The sequence below is a fragment of the Carya illinoinensis genome, chromosome 5 (assembly GCF_018687715.1).
Source record: "Carya illinoinensis cultivar Pawnee chromosome 5, C.illinoinensisPawnee_v1, whole genome shotgun sequence".
Lineage (NCBI taxonomy): Eukaryota > Viridiplantae > Streptophyta > Magnoliopsida > Fagales > Juglandaceae > Carya > Carya illinoinensis.
In genome coordinates, this window is record NC_056756.1 from 5,870,245 (window position 1) to 5,887,178 (window position 16,934).

Below are 16,934 nucleotides of genomic sequence, written 5' to 3' on the forward strand. Positions count from 1 at the left end.
AGAATAGGGAGTCTGATGGTATGGCACTTGTAGCCGGAGGAGTTGTTGGAGCCCGATGGCGCATGAAAGCCACGCGTGGAAACAAGTCGCATGTGAGGGTCATGCACCGACATTTTGGGTGTTGTTCTGATCATCCCAATAGATTGGCGGGAGGGAAACATCGTGGTGGAGCGTGTGTCGATTGTTCATGGCCGGAGATATGTAGATCTAAGAAAATCTGAATTGGTAAAAAAATACTATCATATAAATATATTCACATATAAGTAGCAGAAAGTAAATGAAAAAAGAAAAAGAGACGAAGAGGAAGGTAGAGCCGAGACTCATACCTTCCTTTTTGGTGTAACTGAATGAAAAGATTGGTTTTTCCTTTAAAAAAAAAAATTGAACGACTCACATCTAAGTTGAGATACTCTTAACGCTTATCAACATATTTCATTACTATTAATTACTTTATTATTATTTTTTACTATTATTCATTACTTTTTACTAATATTCAATATTCAATTATTATTTTTTAATTACTTTTTATTATTATTATTCACAACATATTTTAACATTTTTCAACACCCAAATTCAACTTAAATCTTATGGGACTTGGGAGATTCTAATTTGCTGCAATACTTATGAAAAAAAAAATCGCTTCAATACTGTGACGTCCCCAAATTCCGTTTGGGATCAGACGGATATTTGAAACGTCGAGACATGCAACACAAGATTACCTGCCCCCGTTTATGACATATAAGAAACAATGTTCCTAATATGCGTCTAACATTATGCAATATTCGCAGCGGATAAATTTTTTTGACTTAGTAATACTATACACTAAATTGAAAATATCTCAAATGCTTAAAACATACTTCATACATAAAGACCTATTGAACAACTAAGATCACAACACTAGTCCAAAATGGTTATTATCCAAAAAGTACTGGAGATATAACTCCATCGTATAAGTAGTAATTTACGTTAACTACTATATTAACATTGATGTCGCACCGTTGCTCAGTCAACTGTGTCTAATTGGTCAGCTCCTGATTCTCCTTCAGGTCCTGTAACAAGATCTACCATTCGAGAGGAATGGTAGTTGGGACTACCAAAATGAAATTTGATTACAAATCTCAGTAAGTTAACAAACAAGTTCCACACAGGCTAATGATGCATGGATAACAGTAAAAGCATAAATACATAATCAAATTCATAAGTAATTAAAGCACAACTTGATGTATAACATAACATAACTGACATAACTTAAATTGAAACATGAACTGAACTTGACTTGACATGAACTTGATCTGAAACTTGACTTAACATGAACTTGCTGTTAAATTTGACTTAACATGAACGTGATCTGAAACTTATTCTTTAACTGCTTAAATACATACTCCACAGTTGTTGTGGCTCCATGTATTCTACGTGTTACAATTGTTGTGTCTCACGTAGTGTACGCGTCATAATTGCTGTGACCCCATATTTCGTGTGCCTAAAACTTATTTTTTAACTGCTTAAATACATACTCCACAATTGTTGTGGCCCCATGTATTCTGCGTGTCACAATTATTGTATCTCACGTAGTGTATGCGTCACAATTGCTGTAATCTCATACATAAGTAATCAAAGTATAACTTGGCGTACAACATAATATAACTGATATAACTTAAATTGAAATGTAAACTAAGCTTAACTTAATATGAACTTGAACACGAACATAATATGTATGTGAACATAACATGATATGACATAAACTTGATTTGAAACTTATTCTTTAATTGCTTAAATACATACTCCACAGTTGTTATGGCCCCATGTATTCTACATGTCACAATTGTTGTGTCTCATGTAGTATATGCCTCACAATTGCTGTGACCTCATACATAAGTAATTAAAGCATAACTAAACTTGAACTGAATTCTGACAATCAAAATGATTTCGCCTAAAGTACCTCGCGTGAATTACAAAAAGAGATGCTCGGACAATCATAATAATTTCATCATGAGTATCCTAGACATAACAAATTTGAACGTAACTTGAAAGACATGACGTACTTGAGATAGAAACATTTCGTAACATAGCATAACATGTAATAGACAATATATTTAACATGACATACTTACAACAGTGAATATGACATGACTTGACATACATGTAATAGATGACATATTTAACATGATGTACTTGCAATGTATAGTAATAAATGACAGAATATCTTGTGTAACAGATGAAAACTCATGATAGAATAAATTATGTGTGACAGACAAATATGTGATAACTTGGTATGACATGGCATGTCATATATGATAACACACATACATACACTGTAGTTCATTTACTTAGCACACATACATAGCAAACTGCTAGTAAGTTAAAAGCTAACTTACCTCGATATTCGCGTTTCTTATAAAACTTCAAGCGCGATCGCGAGGAACTGTAATTAGTGATTCTAAAAATTAGAATTAAATCATTAATAATTTAAAATATGAAAAATACTAACTTAAAGAGTAAAATTTCAATTTTACTCTCTACATATAGGAAAATGCCCATTTTATCCCTAACTTAAAGATTTTGCATGCTAACTCCAAAAGTTACCAAAATTTACATGTCTCATGTAAATTTTATCCTAAAGTCAAATATCAATTTAGAAAAATTTAAAACTAATCACAACTATTAAAACTCCATAGGGTCGAAATTTTCAACTTTTTCAAAATAGAAACTGTTTTTCCTCTTTCAATTTCTAAGTTTCGAGATTTAAGAAAATATTTTATCAAAACTTTTAATCATGTAACAAATCTTCAACCAATAATCATATACACATGTTAACAATACTTCATAAAAATTTCAGACCAAGATCTATCCATTAGCTTGGTCAAAAACTCCAAAATATAACATATTCTCCAGTTTATCTCCCAGAATGACCTTTTTAGAGTTTAAATAATATTTGATTGACCAAATGATTTTCAAATGGAACAAATAAGATATCCACGTAAACGAGACTAAAAAAGGAACAACTTATATGAATGAGACTTTATGATAAAATACTTACAAAAGTGTTGAAATGGGCATGCAAAAGAATACCTAAAAGCTATCCGAGAGAGTGTTTGGTGTTCTTTCAATGAAATGTATAAAGGAAGATGATTTCGTAGGGAGTGGCTGGATGTATTTATGCATAAAATATGGAAGATGGTGAGGCTGAAGGGAGGGTTGAGTGTAGGTCTTTCTTACCCAATAATATCTATAAAAATCAGCTCAAGATATTTTTACTTAATAATATCCGCAAAAATCAGTTTAAGATATTTTTATCCAATAATATCCACAAAAATCAGTTTAAGATATTTTTATCTAATAATATCCACAAAAATCAGCTCAATATATTTTTACTCAATAATATTCACGAAATTAGCTTAAAATATTTTTATCCAATAATATCCACAAAAATCAGTTCAAGATATTTTTATCCAATAATATTTACAAAATCAGTTAAAGATATTTTTACCCAATAATATCGACAGTTTTTAATAGACTTTTCGTCTGAAAATATGAAAAAAAGTTTTTGCAGCATAAGATCTTAAATAACCCACCGAGTCTAATGACACAAATCATAATACATTTTGACACTTCTAACTATCTCCAATAATCAAAAACACACTTCTGATACTGTAGTGAGTAATAATACTAACTATGTAGTTAGACTAAAACCTATACGATTAATGGATTTGTGAAAACTTATGGGGTTTTCATGAGATTCTTAAAACCAATAGAAATTTCGCAATTGAATTTCTGGCAGACTGTTACAAATACTTTTCAATTGGAGCATTCACATTAGGTTCTCATAAAATTCTTTATAATTTAGCTAAAAATGACATTTCCTAAAATTTTTTCCTAAATTTTACTTATCTTTCAAAAACCTCTTACATCCTATTTCTTATATTTGTTCTATTCTATTAAAATAATATTTTGCTATTCTTTATTTATTATTTTTTTCATTTTTATTTACGAACTTAACTACTCAATTTTTTTTATTATGTTTTGAATTATTACTCTAGTAAATGTTTTAAACAAAAATTTAAATAAATTTTTTGTGGTTAAGATAATATTTATAAATTTTTTTTTTATATTTTTGTAATTATTTAAATTATTTTTAAAATTATGATAAATATGAATATGATAGAAAGTAAAGATAATTTAAAAAATAATTTATTTTATGTATTAGAATAAAATATTAATAAAAAATAATTAAAAAATAAATAATAATTCTCAAAGATAATTTAAAAAATAATTTATTTTATATATTAGAATAAAATATTAATAAAAAATAAAAAAAAATAAATGATAATTCTCAAAATATGAAAAATTACTATTTATTCCTTAAATATTTTTCTTAAAAATAAAAATTCAGATCTAAAAAATATTTTAATCAAAATCATATAATAAATCTCGAATTATATAAAATCCGGTGCGGCACCGTGAATTTATAGAGCCAAACCGCAAGGCAATCGCATTAAAGATTGAGGAAACGACGTGGCTTCTTTTAAGTGGCCGGGTTAGATAGTTGGAACAATTCACTGAATCACTGTACAAAGACTACCGCAGAGGTTTTATGATCCCCGTAGCACCGCGTAATTAGGCATATACCTAAACGCCCTACTCCGGATTCCAAGTTCGAAAGCGGCGCACAGGGAGAGCTCGTGCTTGCAAGTGAAGTGAGCGGAGCAGCCATGTCCATTTCCATGCTGCAGCCGCGCCTCTCGTCCCCAGTGCCATCCCCACCGATCTTCTCGTCCTCCCGCATTTCAGTAAGACGAACCATTTGGTGCTGCGCCTCGCAGTTCCAGGTGGCGGTGGTGAATGGGCCAGTAGACGACGGCGGGGCCTCCGAGAGGAACGTCATCCGTGTAGGCCTCCCAAGCAAAGGCCGCATGGCCTCCGATACGCTCGATCTTCTCAAGGTATCCTCTCATTTGTTTTATTATCTGGTTCAAGAGAAAATGCCGAAAAATGTGTTATGATATTTTCTTGATGACTGTTTTCTGTGAAGGATTGTCAACTGTCTGTCAAGCAGGTCAATCCTCGACAATATGTTGCACAAATTCCTCAGGTGCGGCATTTTCCTTTTCCTTGACAAATCGATTTGTTTTGTTACTATTTGACCTAGTCGGTAGAGGGGAAAGCATTGAAAAAGCCCTTAAAATCAATCGGTGTATGCTGTGCCATTGTATTTTCCGCAAAAGAAAGCTTTTGTTCTCTTGAGCTGGTTCTTCACATATTCATGCATGATTACAGTGTGGAAACAATCTAATGGAAATTTTAAGTACTTACTTTTTGAACTAAGTTTGATATAGATTTTTTATTTTAATACATCACATTTTATATTTTTGCTCGTAAATACTGTTTGTGTTGTTAAATGTTTATATGTTAAGTTATTTTGCAGCTCTCCAACGTAGAAGTTTGGTTTCAGCGGCCAAAAGACATTGTTCGGAAATTGTCGTCTGGAGACCTAGACCTTGGTATCGTGGGCTTAGATACAGTCAGTGAATATGGCCAAGTAAGCATTCCTTTTATGAAAGCATTGGGCCTCAGGCTTGGATCTGTGTTCTACCCCCAACCTAGTTTATGAGATATTCATAACCAATGATCTAGATATCAATTTTTTTTCTTTTCTTTTAAGTAGCAATTTCTCTCTCTCTCTCTCTGTGTTTTTTTTTTTATAAGTAATAAGAGATTTTATTGACAAGTAAATAGGCATAGCCCAAGTACACAAGAAGTATATAAGAGAAAAATGATATAGAAATCACATAGGTCAGATACCCAATGTTACTAGTTTAATCCACAGTCCTCATAAGCTCGGAAACTCAATCATGACTTGGCACGCAGGAATATTTTCAAGAGCAAAAATTATATGTCTTGCATTCACACACAGACACACCCATTAACCCTCTTGACTTGTATTCCTCCCTTTGTTGTTAACACACACCTGTGCATGTAGATAACACCTTGGAAAATGGGCAGAGTGCCTTGAAGACCCTCCATGTGCTGATAGCAAGGGATAAAGGTGTGTAAACGCAATGAATCCCATTGTTGGCTGGTTTCCCTGCCATGCAAAAACTCATGGAGATGGATACTATCTATAGGGTTGGATACCTTATGAGAGGGAATGATTGGAGTTAGCTGATCAAATATATTTTTGTATCATAGAGTCATTATCGAAATAAATTTACTATGCATATGTTAATATGTTTCCATGTCAAGAATCAGGGTAAGAAAATGCATATTAATATTTGGTACTTCTGTCAGGGGAACAAAGATCTTATTCTTGTTCATGATGCTCTTGAGTATGGAGACTGCCATTTATCCATTGCAGTAAGTCATTCTTGCTAATAGCTAACTGAATTGTGCTGCTCATCTTATAAAGCTTACTGTTAATTATCTATATTTATTCTTTGTTCTTTCAGATTCCCAAATATGGGATTTTTGAGAACATAAACTCTATGAAAGAGCTGGCAAAAATGCCTCAATGGACTGTTAAAAAGCCCCTGCGAGTTGCTACTGGATTCACCTATGTATGATCTGTGTCTGATTTTGTTGAATTCTGTTAGTGCTTACTGATTATTTTTTGGAAACATTTTTTTTAGCTTCTTGGTAGATTGTTCTATGTTAATTTTAGTTTTGATCTATTATTTTGCACAGCTAGGTCCCAAATTTATGAAAGAAAATGGAATAAAGCACGTGACCTTTTCAACTGCTGATGGAGCATTGGAGGCAGCTCCTGCGGTGAGATACACATTTTGACCAAATAGTTAGAGATTCTCTATCTTTCTTTTTGTTGTTTGTCTTTTTCCTCATTTTACAAGAGAATTGCCGACTGCCCTCTAATTGCCCCTCTTCAAATATCAACTATACTCTTTAGGATTTGCAATGGTATAAGGGAGGTGTGTGGATTTTTTTCATGCTACGATGTAAACGGTGGGGGAGAGAGAGAGAGAGAGAGAGAGAGAGAGAGAGAGAGAGAGAGAGAGAGAGAGAGAGAGAGAGAGAGAGAGAGAGAGAGAAGGGGGGGGGGGGAGTGGGGAGTTAGTGTATCTTTGTTGGTCAGCTGGCTTTTGTACTAAATGCTTCTCCTTGTATATTTTTGCATCACACATGAGGTGATATGGAGAAAAATGAAATAGATAGTACAAAACCGCACCACGAGTTGCAAGATAGAAGTATAAAGAATATAAGTTGACCTGTTATTTGTCTTTCCTCAAATGCTCATCTTTTATTCCACACGAAGTGAAATTATTGCCCATTTCTTCTTTACTCACCTTCCCTTTTCCTTATGTTGTTTTTAGGTGACAACCTACCACAATGATAATAATCGTGAATGCTTCAACAACTTATGGACATAAAAGTACTAGGAATATCTTAGTAGTACTAGACCTTCTATCTTTTCCTAGACCTCTCTTTTTCCAGTTCTTAGTTTTAAGTTTTAAGATGGAAGAACTTAGACCACTTTGCGGTGGAATAAAAAACTTTCATCTTCTCGAAAGTGGGTGGCAATAGCTTTCGTATCACAGAGAGGAACATACGCTTGACCATGTTTCTTCTCTTAAATGGCTCGGTAGCTTCATGGGTGGTTAAAATGGTGGGGGAAGCCATCAAAACTAGGTGGCAAAATGATTTCTTCAAAAAACAGAGGGTGGGCAATGGAATTCTTACTTTGTAGCTTCTCAGAAACTCTAGAGGCAGTTATCTCCTCTTGGAGGAATTTGACAATGGCAGGAGAGGAGGTTCTCTAATCATTCTTGAAGGTGTAAAGGGTAGTGGTTGGGAGGGTTTTGCTTATAACCTCAAAAAGGCTGCTGAGCGCACAATGGTGCAACTAGATAGAGTCTCGCGACGGGATGGAAAGTCTGTCCATGCCTCGAAATCTTATGCCATGGCTGTAGGTTCTGCAGCAGAGTGTAGTTCTGCTATGGAAATGAAGGAAGAAGCTACTGGTCTTTACTCAGTGGACGTGGGGACATTTTCTAACAGTGGTGAAAAGTTGGGAGAGGTAGAAGGCGTGTTTTGGGCTGTCAAAGCACAACTTTCTGGTGTACTAGAAGAAGTTTCTTTATTAATACAAAAGGTTGATCTGGGACTGAGCATGGTGATGGGACTGAACAAGGTGATCATGTCTAACACAGCTGTAGCTATGCGGATTCCCGAAGACACCACTCCTATTTTGGGAAGGGATGTGCTTGGGTCAAAGGAAGGGGAGTTGGTCATCCACGGGTCAAAGGATGGGGAGTGCTTGGGTCAACAGTCACGTTTTAAAACCACGGATTAGTCATGGGCCACTGTTTTTAATTCCCATGACCCGCGGCCCATAAGCCCACGGGCCGAGACTTGTGGAATACCGGATGGGGCCCCATGGGCCGGTCCATCCAAAACATAGGCCCGACCCAACGGGATGTGAACCCATGCCCATCCACCGGCGCAAACACACGGGTTCCACATGTCTTCAACCAGTTAACCAATATATCAGCTAACTGCGACCCACCGGCATAGATTCTGCTGGCGACTTCCCCGACCACCTTCCTGGCACAAAAACCACCGACGAACACGGTGGTTGCCTCGGTTTTGGGAGGACAACGTCCAAAGGCCTCTTTTGAGCCTTTCTCCTCCGTAGAGGCTACGCGTCTGGACTCCATCAGTGGCTCTCAGGCCATCGAATCTTCCCCACTGCCACAGAAAGGGCCGATGGTCACCGTCGACCATTCGGCTCCTATTTTGGTCTCCACCCTTGCCGATAGCAGTGCTAGTGGCTTGAAATTTTCCTTTCCGCTGGGGCCAAACGTGGGAGATGCTTCTGATGCTCCTAATCACTCTTTGGGCTTCTCTGAGACACTCTCTAGGATCCTAGAAATTGATCTGGAAGAGGTTGAAAACTCCTCTGTGGATGGGAGTACTTCGGATGAAGGGCTACTGTACGGATCAGATCTTCAGTTGGTATGCAAGGAATTTGGGGCTGACTCACTTGCAACTGATCTGTATGAACCCGCGGATACACCAAGTCCCATATGCTCACTGCCACCAACAGCACCTTCAGCTGATCCACATGTTGATTGGATTTTTCAGAAGGTTAAGGATATGAGTTACTATTTAGGAATGTCTTGCGAGGGCTATGAGTATCAGCTGCAAGCTCTCCTCATCGCAATAAAATCAGGCCACTTGCTAGATCAGCGATGAAGAATGATAGGGAGCTCAAGAGACTTGCTTGCTCCATAAACTATGATGCACGGGAGGGTAGAGCGTGCAGGGGACGGCACAAGGATAGGGTGAATCTTGGTGATCCATGAAGTCTAAGATTCTTTCATGGAACGTTCGTGGCTTGAATGACCTGAACAAGTGCCTTAAAGTGAAGAATTTATTACGGGATTGGAAAGCGGATATCATTTGTTTATAGGAGACAAAATTAAAATTTATCGACAGGTACATAATCAGAATCTTGTGGAATTGCCCTTATGAAGGTGGACCACCCTTGTTTCTAAGGGTGCTTCAGGGGGTATCCTATTAATGTGGGATAAGCGTGTAGTCAACTTCGTGGAGGACTATGTCAGGGAATTTTCGTTAGCATGCTCTTTCTCGAATGTGGATGATGACTTTGTTTGGGGTTTTGCAGGAGTTTACAGACCAAATGATGATAGTAGCAGAAAACTACTCTGGGATGAGTTAGATGGTCTATGTAGTTGGTGGGATATTCTGTGGTGTATTGGGGGCTGAGTGAGCGGTCGGGGGTTTCTAATATGGGCTCAACTATGGCTGACTTCTCAGCCCTTCTCTCTGACTTAGACTTGATGGATCTCCCTTTGGCAGGGGGAGACTTCACTTGGTCAAATGAAAGGGCCTGGTCGAGACTGGATAGGTTTGTTGTCTCTCTTTCTTGGGAGACTCACTTTCCCAATTTGTGTCAGAAACGGCTTCCTCGGCATTGTGTTCGGATCATTTCCCCATATTACTAGATTGTGGAGGTCTTCAGGAGGGACGCAGATACTTTAAGTTCGAGAACATGTGGTTAAAGATAGACAGATTTGTTGAAAAAATCCGTTCGTGGTGGACGTCTTATCAACTCACAGGCTCTCTCAGTTTTGTCTTAGCAGGGAAACTTAAAGCATTGAAGAATGATCTCAGAAAATGGAATTTGGAAGTCTTTGGGCGCATCAAAGACCAGCGGGACAAACTCTTTACGGAGTTACAACAGCTAGATGAGAGAGAAGCAGATATGACATTATCTTTTGAGGATAGGACTAGAAGAATTGTTGTACTTGCTGAGCTGGAAAAAATCACACTCATGGAGGAAATCTTGTGGAGGCAAAAATCACGGGCCCTTTGGTTAAAGGAAGGGGATAGGAGCACAAAGTTTTTCCATAGGGTTGCAAACTCTCATAGAAGGAACAACGCTATAGAGGTCCTTCATGAGGAGGGCAGGGTTATATCGGGTAGAAATGAAATTAAGAACCATGTCTTCCACTCCTATGAGAAGCTTTTGACAGAGCAGTACCTTTGGAGACCCAATACGGACAACCTAACTTTTGATTCCATCGACCAGACAACCGCGGCCTAGTTGGAGAGGCCCTTCGAAGAAAATGAAGTGCTTGGTGTGGTAAAAGGTATGAATAAAGATAAAGCCCCAGGACCAGATGACTTTTCAATGGCTTTCTTTCATGCTTGTTGGGAAATTGTCAGAGAGGACATCATGAAGGTTTTCTTGGAATTTCACTCTTTTATGAAATTTGAGAAGTGCCTAAACGTTTCTTTCATCGCTCTCATTCCCAAGAGAGCAAGGTCAGTGGAAGTGAATGATTTTCGACCTATAAGTTTGATAAGTGGGGTTTACAAGATTATCTCTAAAGTCCTAGCGAAGCGGTTGAGCTAAGTCATGGGGAAAATAATCTTGAAGTCACAAAACACCTTTGTAAAAGGAAGGCAAATATTAGACTCGGTCCTCATTGCCAATGAATGTCTAGAGAGCAGAGTTAGAACCGGCACTCCAGGTATCTTGTGTAAACTGGATATGGAAAAGGCTTTTGATCATGTGAACTGAGATTTTTTGTTGTATATTCTTAGCAGGTATGGCTTTGGGACAAGATGGTGTCAGTGGATCAAACACTATATTACAACTGCCAGATTTTCTGTTTTGATCAACGGCACCCCTGAAGGTTTCTTCAACAGCTCTCGGGGTTTGAGACAAGGGGACCCTCTATCCCCACTCTTATTCATCCTTGTCATGGATGTACTGAGCAGAATGTTGGACAGGGTAGTGGCTACAGGCTTCATCTCGGGTTATTAGGTGGGTGGTTCTACACATGGAAGCATGATGGTTTCTCATCTCTTATTCGCCGATGATACGTTGATTTTTTGTGATCCAAATCTGGATAAGATCTGCTCCCTTAGAGCACTCCTTCTTTGCTTTGAAGCTGTATCTGGTCTCAAGGTGAACTTACCTAAGTCGAAAGTATTTCCCGTCGGCTCGGTTAACAATTTAGGGGAGGTGGCAGCCATCTGGGAATGCAAGGCCGCATCCTTGCCAATGAAGCATCTTGGACTCCTTTGGGGGCCCCCCATAATTCGAAGGTAATGTGGGAAGGGATTGTGGATAAAATTGAAGGCAAACTAGCAGGATGAAAGAGAATCTACTTGTCTAAGGGCGGGAGAATCACCCTTATTAAGAGTACATTATCGGCTGATAATATGTGTAATAATTCTGACTCCATCACTTGGTCCGTGAGTTTTACTAGAGCTGTACAAGATTGGGAGATGGGGGACATCGCTGAGTTCTATAGAGTGCTATATTCGCTGAAGTTAAGGGCAGGAAGGGAGGACAAACTACTTTGGACTGGCACAAGAAAGAATAAATTCTCAATTCGTTCATACCATAAAGCCTCGTCGACCCATTCCCTCCAATGCTTTCCCTTGGAAGAGTATTTGGAGGAGTAATGTTCCCCTCAAAGTCTCTTTTTTTGGTTGGGTGGCCTCCCATGGTAAAATCTTAACAATCGACAAACTAAGAAAGCGTGGATTTTATATAATGGATTGGTGCTACATGTGCAAACGTAACGGCGAATCAGTGGATCACCTTTTACTTCATTGCGAAGTAGTTAAGGCTTTATGGGATGCAATCTTCTCGAGGCTTGACATTGTGTGAGTCATGCCCAAGAGGGTGATAGACCTATTGTCTTGTTGGCAAAGGATTAGGGGCAATCGCCAGATTGCTTCTGTATGGAAGATGATACCTTTATGCTAATGTGGTGCACATGGAACGAAAGAAATGGCCGTTGTTTTGAGGATAAGGAACGCTCCCTGGACAGCTTTAGGGATTACTTTTTTCATACTTTGTTGCTTTGGGCCCATTCTATTGCATGGAATGGAACGGGTCTTAATGATTTGTATGCTACTATCCATAGCACGTAGTTTTTGTAACTAGGCTTTTCTTGTATACTCCCTGTGTACTTGGGTTTTGTCTATTTATGAGAATCAATAAAACTTCTTTTATCTATCAAAAAAAAGTTTTCAGTTTAGACGCCCACTAGTGGGTAGCCCAAGTGGAAAGGGCTAACTTGTATGCATGAGCCCCATGTCATAGACTTGATTCCCCTTGGGATCAAACTGCGATTTAAGTGGGAGACCATGGCGGTGGTTTGCTGTTCTAGTCTCCCTGGGGGTTTAGGTTCCATGGGTGAGTCCTTCTAAGGGCTCTGCCATGGGTTGCTGTCAATCCATCATCATATTCTAGTCCTTCTAGTTTTTTGTATAGTATCTTCCTTGATAAGATTCAGCACTTCTGATATCCTATTGGTCAAAGTGGTTGTAGCGTAGAGGTGTAGGCAGCTTTTGAAGGAAGTTGCAGGGCTGAGTTTTCAGTTCTTGTAGTGGAACAATGAAGGAAAAGAATAATAAATCATATTTAGTTATATCCTCTTCCTATCATAATTGTTTGCGTTGTGGTTTATGACCTGCATAATATAAGATAATGATGTCGCTTGCATAAAGAAATATATGTTTTGATTACAGTTCTATAAAGGGTAGCTATCTGGATAATAAATTCATGCTATCTCATTATGATATTAATGCTGGCTATTTGTCTTTCTTCTTAATTTAGATGGGGATAGCTGATGCTATTTTGGACCTAGTGAGTAGCGGAACAACTTTGAGAGAAAACAACTTGAAAGAAATTGAAGGTGGAGTAGTGTTGGAAAGCCAGGTAAGCTATCTTGGGCCTGGGTGGCCATGACAAGATGTCATGTTGTAGTTTCTATAATGCTATTAAAAGATAGTCTGAAGGCACCTGATTTTATATTTTGTTTTATTAAATCTAGTCTTACCAAAATGTTTGATTATTCTTGAGGCTGTTCTTGTTGCAAGCCGGAAATCACTGATCCAACGGGAAGGTGCATTGGACACAACACACGAGATTCTTGAAAGATTAGAAGCACATTTGAGGGCAGTTGGTCAATTCACAGTATGCCATGTTTCTTATGCTGTGGTTGATTTCAAATTTTCTTCATTTTTTGGTTTCTTACATACTTTGTTGGCAGGTTACTGCAAACATGAGGGGAAGAAGTGCAGAAGAAGTAGCCGAGAGAGTGCTGAGCCAGCCATCATTATCTGGACTGCAGGTTTGCTCTTGGAATGAAGTCACTTTTCTTCCCCACATGATTTCCACTTTTGATTCTCATTATTCAGGTCCATCAACAATAAATCATGATTTCTTACTTATCAAAAAAATAAATAAATAAACACTAAATCATGATTTAGAGATGTGGTGGTGAAGAGTTTTTTTCTTTGGCTGCAAGCTGACTTTTTGTGAGCATCAAGAACTCTTCTAAATGCTTGGTTATATGTGCAGGGACCCACTGTAAGTCCAGTATTTTGTAAACATGATGGGAGGGTAGAAGTAGATTACTATGCAATTGTTATATGCGTACCGAAAAAGGCACTCTACAAGTCTGTCCAACAACTGAGAGCGGTGAGTCTATACTATTTGATAACTTTTTATTTATTTATTTATTTTTATTTTTTTATGAGATCGGTAAACAAAATTTTTATTGATCAAAAGATTAGACAAAAGCCCAAGTATAGGGGACATATATAAGAGCAATGACTAAGCATGCTAGTTTAGTAATATTAGGAAGGAAAAAACTCTAGCTGCAAAAGGATTATACAAAAGCAACCCCACAAACTGATGTGACTTGATGTGAATCGTCATATTGTAAAGTTACTTTTATTATAAAGTAGATCTAACAGTTTAGATGAAACCGCATCAGTTTGTGGGATTATTTTGTGTAATTTCTTTGTAGATGTAGTAGTACTCTCTAAGCTCATCCATTGACTGCTCTTAGTCTTCAAAGCTTCTATCATTCCTCACCCTCCAAATGCACCATCAAAAGCTCATCCAAATGCACCATCTTCCATATGGATGCAATTTGAGAGTTATCCCGAATGCCTCTCCAATCTCGGTGTCACCCAAGCCAATCCCAAATTAGCAAAAACTTCATTCCACAAAGCCTATTTGATAACTATTTGCAATGTGAACTTAAACTGGTTTTTCAATCTCTCCAAATGCCACATGGAGAATGTTTGCTCTCTGGACTGGTGCGTATCATGCCCGACGGAGTTTTCAGTGTTGGAACACTCGTATTTTACTTTCTATTGGGCTTGCCATATTGTTGTGCCCATTCCGTTGGTGATATTTTTATCTGGTCCCGTGATAACTTGATTGGTTGAGAGTCCCCAAACAGAAATCCACCGAGGAACTTAATTGTTTGGGTATTGGTTGATGCAGGTTGGAGGAAGTGGAGTTCTCATCTCTCCGTTGACCTACATTTTTGATGAAGAGACTCCAAGATGGCGTGAGCTTCTCACCAAGCTTGGGCTTTAGTCTATTGTTGTCTATGCCCTTTTGCAAGCTTCCATTAAATCCACCTGGTGAAATTAATTATCTAGGTATTGGCTGATGCAGCATGGAAGGGGTGGAGTTTTTTCTCCGTTGACCTACATTTTTTATGAAGGGACTCCAAAATGGAGCTAGTTTTTCTCCAAGCTTGAATTTAGTCCTTTCCAGTCTATTATGCCTTTTGGGCTGTTTATTGTGGTTCTGAATTCAGGTGTGGTGTCTGGTAGACGATGCTTGTGTCATTTTGAGTCGGTACTTGTTAAGTTTTTTTAACTATGGAGTGTATCATTTGCAAAGATGCATAAGGGTAGAACAAGCTGAACGCAAAATCTATAGTAGGTGACAGGCTGTTTTCTGTTTCTTTCCCCTAAAAAAAAGTGTTTTCTCCATTAATGGTAATGTTTCGCAAGGATAGTCGGATAGAAGTCTTGATCAATGAACTTAAGGGAATAATGTAAAGTTAAATAAAAGCATCTGGCCAACGATGCGTTTGGATCTCCGGTCATTGCTCAATGAACTTAAGGGAATAATTTAAAGTCAATCTTTACCAATTTTATCTTCTCGGCTCTCCAATGTGGAAATTTGATTTCAGCGGCCCAAATACATTGTACATAAATTGTTATGTGGAGGTCTAGATCAAACTTTCGGAATAATTAACGAGGAGTATTTTATTACGCTTAGAAAAAAGAAATGAAGAGCATTAAATACTGAGTCATCATGTTTTCGAGTGAGTTATTAGTTTGGTAAGTAAAATGATCAAAACAATACATATTTTGTATTAAATGAATATTCTCTATTCTCAAGTGACATTTAAATGATATTTCGACTGTCCAAGTCTTCCGTATAACAATTTTTCCATGCAAGAAAACATAAACGTAGCCTCCCCTAAACATCCGATCAATACCCCTTCTCTTGAACAGACGCAGATCGATCGATACACCCTAGCTAATTATTGGCAAAGTGATTCCAAGACCCTCCATATATGGTGACACATAGGGTTAAAGTTGTATAAAATGCAATGGCGGCATCTCTTACATAGTCGGCCTGCAGAACTTCTCTGCCAGACTCACGGAGATGGATTATAACTATAGGGTCCGCTGCTTATTATAAAAGAGACGATTGCGGCTAGCTAGCAGATCTATGTATATTTTTGTCATCTTGCTGTAAGGCATTGTTGCAAATAGCAAACTGAAGCTTGCTGCTATATTAAGTTCCTTGCTAATTGTCTTCATGTACGTATTATCCTTTGATCTTTCAGATTTCCCAAATATGGGGGATTTTGAGAAGATGAATCTATGAAAAGCGTCGGTGAGTCACCACTCACCGCTGCATTCTCCAATGTATGATTGCTGTTTCATTTTGTTATGTTATGGAGACGATTTTGTACCGTTTGCTCAAGTTGATGATTCTCTATTGATTTCAGTTTTTGATCTATATTTTATCCTTCTGCACATCTAGGTCCTGAATTTAAGAAAGAAATTAAAATGTACTAAACCACTTGATCTTTTCAACTGATGCTGGCGCACTGTTGAGAAATACATTCTCACTGCACACTAACATGATTTTCATTTCTTTTGGTTGCAGTACTCTTCTTGCTGATTTAATAAGCCAGACTATTGACTGGCTTATAATAAGAGATTCATGTCCTATCTGTTTTCTGTTTAATTAATTAATCGATCCATTATATATGTTCTCTCACACTTTCCATTAATGGTTGAGGGCCTTGATCTTCTCTCCCTTTACTCTCTCCTTTGTTCCTATGTTAGTGATGAGGTGACTCATCGATAAGACTCCAATAATAAAAACGAATTTAAGGACTCCTCGGAAAAAAGAATCTCAGAGTCAGTATATAGTTGGTATTATAGCATGTTAGAAAACCTGATTAGAAAGACAAAGGGAGCATCAAGCAAATAAAGTTGGGGTTTCTTCCCGATCTGACATTGTAAAATGAACCTTTGAACTCATCTTTATTGTTAAAGAAGCTCATTATTAGAGTATTAAAGACAAGTTTTGCTAACAAGATGGG

At 37.7% G+C, this 16,934-nt stretch overlaps 1 protein-coding gene across 1 annotated transcript; it reads left to right on the forward strand.

Annotated features, from left to right (window-relative positions):
- Positions 1-4,564: 4,564 nt before the first annotated feature.
- Positions 4,565-15,449, forward strand: LOC122310905 (ATP phosphoribosyltransferase 2, chloroplastic). Its single transcript, XM_043125150.1, has 11 exons — positions 4,565-4,940; positions 5,030-5,089; positions 5,423-5,536; positions 6,286-6,351; positions 6,444-6,551; positions 6,679-6,762; positions 13,115-13,216; positions 13,361-13,474; positions 13,551-13,631; positions 13,862-13,981; positions 14,798-15,449. The coding sequence occupies exons 1-11, from the start codon at positions 4,710-4,712 to the stop codon at positions 14,891-14,893; spliced, it is 1,176 nt and encodes a 391-aa protein (XP_042981084.1). The 5' UTR covers positions 4,565-4,709; the 3' UTR covers positions 14,894-15,449.
- Positions 15,450-16,934: the final 1,485 nt, after the last annotated feature.

Coding starts and splice junctions, on each gene's coding strand:
- LOC122310905 (XM_043125150.1), top strand. CDS start 4,710: ATGTCCATTTCCATGCTGCAGCCGCGCCTCTCGTCCCCAGTGCCATCC. Junction 6,763..13,114: donor CATTGGAGGCAGCTCCTGCG/GTGAGATACACA, acceptor TTCTTAATTTAG/ATGGGGATAGCTGATGCTAT. Junction 13,217..13,360: donor GAGTAGTGTTGGAAAGCCAG/GTAAGCTATCTT, acceptor ATTATTCTTGAG/GCTGTTCTTGTTGCAAGCCG.